Here is a 9,651-nt window from a genome sequence, read left to right as displayed (position 1 = left end):
AGTCTCTTGTCTTCTCTTACAGCTTTTGAACAATTTTAACAATAATATCAATGTTGGACAGCATTTTTCTGAGGTAGGTATTCCAGGCCTGGAATTAAGTCAAAATTAAACGTTTCAACACCATGCATTTGACAGGAGTATTCACCTAACATAGCCTACATATCTTCAATTATATAATTATTTATATGTCTCTATGTATATTTTTACATAAATCCCCAATATTTTATTTGCCTTTAAAAAATCATCTTCCTTCATTTGATTTGACAATGTTTATCGTATTGTATTATATGTATTAATTCTCTACAGGATCTTGTATGTTCTTTAATGTGTGTTCAATTTACTAAAAGAAACAAAAAACAAAAAAACGTTTTGGTGAACCCTGCAGCAAAGTGAGCCCTCTTCCTCTGAGAGGATCTTTGCCTCCCACTTTGTTCCTGCAGAGCAGAGTGAAGGTAGCTGCTCTCCGTGTCCGCAGTGTAAACAACTTTCGCTGCCGATTTGACAGTCACTAGAAGCACATTATGACCCTTCGTAAAAGTTTTTGTGTGGTACCTGTGTTGTACATGAGCTAACGTTAGCGGCTACGGACTGAGAGGCTGTCCGGTATGTGTGTGTCTGTCTGAGGAGTGTCAGTACGTTAGCTTGTTAGCCGTAACGTTAGCCTTGCTGTTTGTCATGTTAACGTTATCGTCGGCAGCCCTGAATAGCTTGTAAAGCTTTAGCATAGTTAGTTAACACATTTACAGCTACAGAAAATTAATAAATCTTCGGTTTATTTGCACAACGTCGCCTCTCTGCCGTCTTTTATCACGCTTGCTAACGCTAAGTTAACTTTACCAGCAGATCTGTATGAGGCTCCCGGCTCCAGCGGGGCCGGGAGTCGGGAAAAATTAAATCGCATATGCATATGAATCGAGATCACGATTTTATTACGATTAATCGTGCAGCCCTAACTGAAAGTATCGAAAAACACACTGAAGTCATGGAAACTTTTTCATTTCACAAGGTCACATTAAAAGCCATGGATCTGCAGAAAGATAGATAAAAGACAAACCTTTCGGCCAAAAATACGTTGTCCGAGCATCTTCGTGGTGTTGTGGATCTCTTTAGAAATTCGAGTCAAGTTGTGATGTCTGTCTGCACTCTTTGACTGCTGGACTCAAACTGTCTGTTGCAACATTCCACTTGTATTTACAAACTTTTGGCCTCATCAAAGAGGTTCTATGGAACTACAGAACTATTTGGCCTCATCAAAGAGGTTCTATGGAACTACAGAACTACGTTCTGTTCCGAATGCCCGGAGTGACGGAACACATTCTGCATCTTTTAATTTTCATAATGTCAGCATCTCTGTAATATATTCTAAAACAATGTACAAAAAATGTCAGGTATAAACCAGAACACAACGACACATGAGATACACGTCAAATATGTTGATACCATTCAAAATCAATGCAAATGGAGCCTCTGGGATTTTTCCTTCACCAAAACATAACTGCTCTGTAATAAGATGGATTAAACCAGAAGGAACGGCATTGATTGCAGAATTGTATTCATATAATGTGACCAGCCAGGACCTTTCATGGTGTTATGATAAGCCGCCGGTCAGCCACATGACACCTGTCACAGCAGTATGATATGTGGACAGGCGGCGTCAGACGGAAGTGTACTTTGAAAAGACACAATGCATTTAACAGGCGTAAAATGACCCATCCCAGACAACACATTGTCGCTCTGACCTCGGCACATATCCACGTCTGGTCATGGACTTTCCACATCCACATACAATGTGAAAGGTACCCTGGGTGCGTTGGTTGTTGACGTTCTGGGACACCGTGTCAAGTTCTGCCTGTTACACGCATTGTCTTCTTTCAAAATAAACGCACTACATCAGTACAACACCGCAAATTGATGTTTTTTTTTCCTTCAAAGACAAACACGCAGTTAGGGTTAGGAAAAAAGAACAGGGTTTGGCTTTATAATCTCACAGGACACGAACACTGCTCTCCCGGGGTGAGTTTGTTGGGTGCTGGTGTTTGTTGTTGTGCTGTTAAACTGTAATGGTAACCAGCTGTGTATCATGCCAGTAACTACTCTAATTTTGTGTAGCTTATTGTAAAGTGTTACCGTTATGGGATTATTGCATTTTTAGAATTATTTATTCTGATTCAAATTATTTTATTCACTTGTCATATCTTCAGTGTTACTCTTACATCATCGTTATGTCTTCCCAGAGTAGCTGGAACATTGTTTCTGGACAGGTAAGTTGCTTGTAAATTTTCAGAACAAATTTCTAACCTTTAATGCTGTGGGATGGCAGCAGAGATCACAGACACGGACATGTCAGGGCAAATTAAACCAAATGGCTAGAATGAGGTAAGTGAGAAGCATATCCCTTCATGAGGCTTAACTGGCACACCTATTTGTAAAAACAACTAAAAACAGGTTTGCTGCGACTGGCCAGCAGCAGGGTGTGCAGCAAGAACTTAACCAATAATGTATGACTTGAATGTTTATTGAGATACCAGATAAATTACAAGCTGAATATGAAGTGGTTCTGAAAATGTAAGCTATTATATTTATGTACCATTTCTGCCAGTAGATGCCCCTAAATCCTACACACTGCACCTTTAATGGGTTTGCATAAAAAAAGACAACCACTGTGGCTTTCTTCAGTGTACTGCTGTACAGGTTATGTTCTCCCTAAACCTGGTTACCCACAAATAAACAACACCTACAAACATAAAGTGCAACTGTATTGTAAAGTGTATAGTCCGCAGCAACAGAACAATATCACAGTCACACTTTATCTGCATCTGCATGTGTATTTAATACCAGTATTTATACAGTGATCACAGTTTGCACCTAAAGCCAAGAGGACCCTTCATGCCCCCTCCTGTTGATGCCACTGTGCAGAATTATGTTAAAAAAAAACCTGTGTGTTTTTTGTCGTATGAGGCTGTTAACTGCCTCTGTAATAAATCAGCAGTGAGAGTCTAATGTCATCCCAGGAAAAAATTACCGGCCAGTTCTTGTGTATCTTAGTTAATGAATGACTGCACCCAACTGCATCTAATATCAAAGACAGCAGAGGTTGAGATCTCTTGAAAACAGTATATGGAAACATTTACAACCTTAACATGTTTCTGCACGGAGAGTGGTGTGATCTTCACTTGCCACTGTGAGTAACTTTGACCTGACATGAAATCAAAATAATGCCTTAAAGCAGCTCTTTGTCAGTGCCATGGTTATGTTAACGTATCTCTCTGTAAAGTTAACTTTTAATCAGGTTCATAGTGCTTCTCTGTGTTCATAGTTCATTTGAGCTGCAGGTTGGATCGTGCTGCTCCTCCACAAGGACCAGCTTCACAAGTTGTCTGAGTAACGTAAGTTAAGAGAGCATCAATTTTCATTAAAATGTGATGTTATAATTGGTCAGCAGAAAACTAGACCTAAGTCAGGTTAAGTTGTATTTAAGTGTCATTTGTGGTGAATTAAACTGGAGAGGTTTCTGGCACACTGAAGGCCTGAACTCAGGCTATAGCTACAGGTGAGTTGCTTGCATAGACTTTGTAAAAGAAGAAGTGGACACAGCCACTGTGATGTCACCCATTGGTTTGTGGGGCTTTCTACAAACTTGGTTCATCAGCCAGGAGACGGTGCCTTGTGTTCTGGGTCACACACAGTGTTTGTTGGCTCCTGTAGAGTGCTACAGGAGTGAGTCCTAAAACACAGAGATGAGTTATCATTGTTGGATTTCCAGTTTTATCGTCTCAAAGTCAGTGGGTTCATCGAATGGGTTTTTGGTTAGATGTCTGAAATAAGGTCTTCGGGTAACAAAAGCTTATGAGACTGTCGGTTTTTATTCTGCGACATAAAATATGTCAGTAAACCCCCCCACTCCAGAATTTTGAAGATTTCATGTGAGTTAACAAAGGTGGTTGCTAACAAGTGGCTAAATGAGACCACAGAGTGTCATAACACCAAAACGTCTTCACAGCCTCGCTGTGGTGGTGTCGATGCAACTATGGTGTAGTTTGTTTACAGCCTAATGTTAGTATTTTACTTCTGGCAATTGCGTTTACACTTCAAAAATGATAGAAATGGCAATCATTTGTTAAGATTATCTCATTGAACAAAACCTGTGTCATAAACTTTTGTTTGCCACAGAGCTTATTTTCTGTAATGAACCAGAATTCAATGAAAAAATCCCATTGGCTTTTTGTCATGGGAACCAGGGCGACGCTAACTTCCAGTTCGATTTAGTTGTCTTGTCACTTAATAAGCTAGCAAAAGTGTAACCTAAAAAGTTGCTTAGTAACTTAATCTTCGCCTTCACTTCCAGATTAAACCAACCAGAGACCTCAGCCCAAACTGTGACTTCACAGATGATTCTTTTAATGTGACTGTTGATTTACAAAGATGCACCTGATACTAGGTTTTTCATGCACATAGGTGTGAAACCAACTAGACAAACATGAATAATATAATCTGCATGCCTTCATACTTTACTACTCAGTAAAGGTATTGTGAGATTTCACATGTGAATCTTTTATTTTCCTCTAGGTTCCTCTGGTCATGCACGTGTTGATCCGCCCGTACCGTCCCTCAGACAGGGACGCAGTGCTCACCCTGTTCAGCAACGGCGTCTATGAGCTGATTTGTCCATGTTTTTACAACGCCATGACCAGCCCTCTCTACATCAGCATCACCCTGGCTCTCTGTGTCCCTGGCTACCTGCTGGGCTCTGTGTTAGGGGCTGTGGTGTTACCAGGAGCATGGGTGGGCCTCGTATACTACTGCTGCCATGAGCTATATGCCGGCTACGTCAAGATGAAACTCCAGACGGACATGCAGGACATCCTTGGGAACTTTATGAGCAGACCAGATGACTGTTTCTGGGTGGTGGAGGCTGAGGTTGATGGGAGGGCCCAGATCATGGGTACGGTGGCTGTGGTGGCCAAACAAAGTGGGAAAGAAAAATACGGGGAACTGTTCAGAATGATCATCTCACCACCGTACAGACGGTTGGGCCTGGGCTCAAAGATGACTCAGACTGTGGTGGACTTCTGTAAAGAACGAAGCTTCTCCAAGGTGGTGCTATGGACCAGCTCCACTCAGGCTGCTGCTGTGGCCCTGTACAAGAAACTTGGGTTCAGCCACGTCCCCTCACAGATGGGGACAGAGCTCTCTGTTTGGATGTCAACGCTGGCCAGGGTGACGGTTGTAGCGATGGAAAAACACCTGTAGTCCTGAAATAATCCTGATCAGCTGATCAGCTATCTCTACATTTAACACCTGACTGAAACTATGATCTGTAAGTTCTGTTTCACAAACACATCAGACCAACTTATCTAAATGTTTTAAACACAACACGCTGTTGCTCTTATGAGTTTACTGGACCAAAATACGCCTGTTACGACTGTTAATTGTAGTCTTCATTTTTTAAGAAATGAATACTGGCTTCAGCTACTGTGATTTTATTTCACATATGACTGATCTCATTTAACTGTTATTACACAAAATGTAAGAAATAAAACCATTCCTGAAGGTTTTACACTGCTGTATGTTCTGCTTTAACACATCATCCTCTTCTTAACACTCACTGACTGCAAACTTTTAAAGGCTCTGAACATCCACAGGAAAATTTGTAATCCATATAATGTGGGTAAAAAACAGATCCAACCTCTCACACTAACAGTAGAGGGCGCTATTTATCTGAGTAACACTGGAGCTGTCAGTCTGCCAGTGATGTAATCTTTAATTGCCGCTGTAGGTAACTTTGACCTGACATGAACTCAAAACAATGCCTCAGTGCAGCTCTTGGCGCCATTATTGTGTTAACGTAACACTCATTAAAGTTAACTTTTAATCGGGTTCATAGTTCATGTGAGCCGCGAGTTGGATCATTCTGCTCCTCGCCGAGGACCAGTTTCACAAGTTTCCTGTGTAACGTAAGTTAAGAGAGCATCAATTTTCATTAAAATGTGATGTTATAATTGGTCAGCAGAAAACTAGACCTAAGTCAGGTTAAGTTGTATTTACGTGTAATTTGTGGTGAATTAAACTGGAGAGGTTTCTGGCACACTGAAGGCCTGAACTCAGGCTATAACTAACATTGAGTTGCTTGCATAGACTTTGTAAAAAAAAAAAAAAGAGGACACAGCCACTGTGATGTCACCCATTGGTTTGTGGGGCTTTCTACAAACTTGGTTCATCAGCCAGGAGACGGTGCCTTATGTTCTGGGTCACACACAGTGTTTGTTGGCTCCTGTAGAGTGCTACAGGAGTGAGTCCTAAAACACAGAGATGAGTTTGCATTTTTGCATATCCAGTTCCCTCGTCTCAAAGTCAGTGGGTTCATCAAATGGGTTTTTGGTTAGATGTCTGAAATAAGGTCTGTGGTTAACAAAAGCTTATGAGACTCTGCGACATTATATATGACAGTAGACACCCCACTCGAGAATTTTGAAGATTTCATGTGTGTTAACAAAGGTGGTTGCTAACAAGTGGCTAAATGAGACCACAGAGTGTCATAACACCAAAACGTCTTCACAGCCTCGCTGTGGTGGTGTCGATGCAACTATGGTGTAGTTTGTTTACAGCCTAATGTTAGTATTTTACTTCTGGCAATTGCGTTTACACTTCAAAAATGATAGAAATGGCAATCATTTGTTAAGATTATCTCATTGAACAAAACCTGTGTCATAAACTTTTGTTTGCCACAGAGCTTATTTTCTGTAATGAACCAGAATTCAATGAAAAAATCCCATTGGCTTTTTGTCATGGGAACCAGGGCGACGCTAACTTCCAGTTCGATTTAGTTGTCTTGTCACTTAATAAGCTAGCAAAAGTGTAACCTAAAAAGTTGCTTAGTAACTTAATCTTCGCCTTCACTTCCAGATTAAACCAACCAGAGACCTCAGCCCAAACTGTGACTTCACAGATGATTCTTTTAATGTGACTGTTGATTTACAAAGATGCACCTGATACTAGGTTTTTCATGCACATAGGTGTGAAACCAACTAGACAAACATGAATAATATAATCTGCATGCCTTCATACTTTACTACTCAGTAAAGGTATTGTGAGATTTCACATGTGAATCTTTTATTTTCCTCTAGGTTCCTCTGGTCATGCACGTGTTGATCCGCCCGTACCGTCCCTCAGACAGGGACGCAGTGCTCACCCTGTTCAGCAACGGCAGCCATGAGCTCATTCGTCCATGTTTTTACAACGCCATGACCAGCCCTCTCTACATCGGCATCACCCTGGCTCTCTGTGTCCCTGGCTACCTGCTGGGCTCTGTGTTAGGGGCTGTGGTGTTACCAGGAGCATGGGTGGGCCTCGTATACTACTGCTGCCATGAGCTATATGCCGGCTACGTCAAGATGAAACTCCAGACGGACATGCGGGACATCCTTGGGAACTTTATGAGCAGACCAGATGACTGTTTCTGGGTGGCGGAGGCTGAGGTTGATGGGAGGGCCCAGATCATGGGTACGGTGGCTGTGGTGGCCAAACAAAGTGGGAAAGAAAAATACGGGGAACTGTTCAGAATGATCATCTCACCACCGTACAGACGGTTGGGCCTGGGCTCAAAGATGACTCAGACTGTGGTGGACTTCTGTAAAGAGCGAGGCTTCTCAAAAGTGGTGCTGTGGACCAGCTCCACTCAGGCTGCTGCTGTGGCCCTGTACAAGAAACTTGGGTTCAGCCACGTCCCCTCACAGATGGGGACAGAGCTCTCTGTTTGGATGTTAGTGCTGGCCAGGGTGACGAGTGTAGCGATGGAAAAACACCTGTAGTCCTGAAATAATCCTGATCAGCATTGTGATGTTCTTGTTATTTCCCTCTCTACATTTAACACCTGACTGAAACTATGATCTGTAACTTCTGTTTCACAAACACGTCAGACCAACTTATCTAAATGTTTTAAACACAATGCGCTGTTGCTCTTATGAGTTTACTGGACCAAAATACGCTGACTGTTTATTGTAGTCGTCACTTTTTAACAAATAAATACTGGCTTCAGCTACTGTGATTTTATCTCACAGATGATTGATCTCATTTTACACAAAAACATGCAAGAAACAAAACCATTCCTGAAGATTTTACACTGCTTTATGTTTTTCTTTAACACATCATCCTCTTCCTAACACTAATTGACTGCAAAGGCTGCGAACATCCACACAAGAGGCATGATCAAAAATGTGTAATCCATACAATGTAGGTAAGAAAAACAGATCCAACCACTCACACTAACGTTTCACAACCAGACCTGATGAGCTGTTCCAGTGAGGAAGTTTGGGGTTGTTGATTATAAATGATAAACAGTAGAGGGCGTCATTTTTACATGGATAGCCTTCCTCATAAGATAATGGCAACTTTATTTTCTGGAGCTGATGACGTAATGTAGCTCTTACATGCCTCAATATGTGACGTTTTGTCTCCCATCATGTACATTCCTTCATTTTCTCCCCCTGTTCCATCTCTCTACTCATGTATGCCTGCTAGCTGAAATTATGTTTGAATATAATATAACTTACATAGTTTGAATCTGGTATGTTTGAAAAAAGACAAGAAAAAAATATCATAGGCACTTGAAACATCTTGTTAATGCCACTGTGCAAAACGATGTTAAAACTGTTACTTTTGTCATTTAAACCTGTGCATTTTTTGTGCTTTGAGGCTGCTGACTGCTTCTGTAATAAATCAGATGAGTAGGTCAAATGTCATCCCAGGATAGCATCACAGTCTGGGAGTGGTGTGATCATTTTATTGCCACTGTGAGTAACTTTGACCTGACATAAAATCAAAACAATGCCTTAAAGTAGCTCTTTGTCAGCGCCATGGTTATGTTAACGTATCCCTTTGTAAAGTTAACTTTTAATCAGGTTCATGGTGCTTCTTTAGGTTCATAGTTCATTTAACCCATCGGTCGGATTGTTCTGCTCCTCCACAAGGACCAGTTTCACAAGTTGTCTGGGTAACGTTAAAAGAGCATCAATTTTCATTGAAATGTGATGTTATAGTTAGTCAGCAGAAAACTAGACCTAAGTCAGGTTAAGTTGTATTTAAGTGTCATTTGTGGTGCGTTAAACTGGAGAGGTTTCTGGCACACTGAAGGCCTGAACGTTGAGTTGCTTGCATAGACTGTATAAAAAAGGTGGACGCAGCCACTGTGATGTCACCCACTGGTTTGTGGGACTTTCTACAAACTTGGTTCATCAGCCAGGAGATGATGCCTTATGTTCTGCGGTACTAATTTACTTCAGAGATGTTTTTTTTTTTATTGTTTTGTGAGTGCTGATTTACGAAGATGCAACTGCAACTTGGTTTTTCAAATGACTTTCACCTGACTGCTGATAAATTCTCAAATTGACCATCATAATATATACTGTAAAATATGTATGACTAAATAGTGCTAAAATATATTGACATTTAGATGGACTAACTTATGTCCAGCAAAAAAAAATGTACTCAAATGTGAGGTCTGTATTCTGATATCTTCCATCAAAAGATGCCCAACACAAACAGCTTACAAGGGAGACTATAGATTTTTCATGTACATAGGCATGAGACCAGTTATATTCATTCTAGTTTGCCTAATTTCCCAAGCTTTAAAAGTAAAACCATCCCATACTTTGC

General features: G+C 41.0%; 1 protein-coding gene across 3 annotated transcripts; it reads left to right on the top strand.

Annotated features, from left to right (window-relative positions):
* Nucleotides 1-3,013: 3,013 nt before the first annotated feature.
* On the top strand, nucleotides 3,014-8,615 carry LOC126386120 (putative N-acetyltransferase 8B). Of its 3 annotated transcripts, none has more exons than XM_050038265.1 (3): nucleotides 3,014-3,181; nucleotides 3,317-3,386; nucleotides 7,125-8,612. In XM_050038265.1, exons 1-3 carry the CDS (start codon nucleotides 3,141-3,143, stop codon nucleotides 7,806-7,808), a joined length of 795 nt encoding a protein of 264 aa, XP_049894222.1. In that variant the 5' UTR covers nucleotides 3,014-3,140; the 3' UTR covers nucleotides 7,809-8,612. The 3 variants fall into 3 exon arrangements, with proteins under 3 accessions (XP_049894222.1, XP_049894220.1, XP_049894223.1); XM_050038263.1 differs by lacking the exon at nucleotides 7,125-8,612 and adding an exon at nucleotides 4,567-5,554 and having other exon boundaries at nucleotides 3,024-3,181; XM_050038266.1 differs by lacking the exons at nucleotides 3,014-3,181; nucleotides 3,317-3,386 and adding an exon at nucleotides 5,183-5,317 and having other exon boundaries at nucleotides 7,125-8,615.
* Nucleotides 8,616-9,651: the final 1,036 nt, after the last annotated feature.

This window comes from Epinephelus moara, chromosome 24, assembly GCF_006386435.1.
Source record: "Epinephelus moara isolate mb chromosome 24, YSFRI_EMoa_1.0, whole genome shotgun sequence".
NCBI classification, from domain to species: Eukaryota; Metazoa; Chordata; class Actinopteri; order Perciformes; family Serranidae; genus Epinephelus; species Epinephelus moara.
This window is presented reverse-complemented; position numbering and strand designations above follow the sequence as displayed.

Coding starts and splice junctions, on each gene's coding strand:
- LOC126386120 (XM_050038265.1), top strand. CDS start 3,141: ATGTTTCTGCACGGAGAGTGGTGTGATCTTCACTTGCCACT. Junction 3,182..3,316: donor TGTGATCTTCACTTGCCACT/GTGAGTAACTTT, acceptor CTGTGTTCATAG/TTCATTTGAGCTGCAGGTTG. Junction 3,387..7,124: donor TCACAAGTTGTCTGAGTAAC/GTAAGTTAAGAG, acceptor ATTTTCCTCTAG/GTTCCTCTGGTCATGCACGT.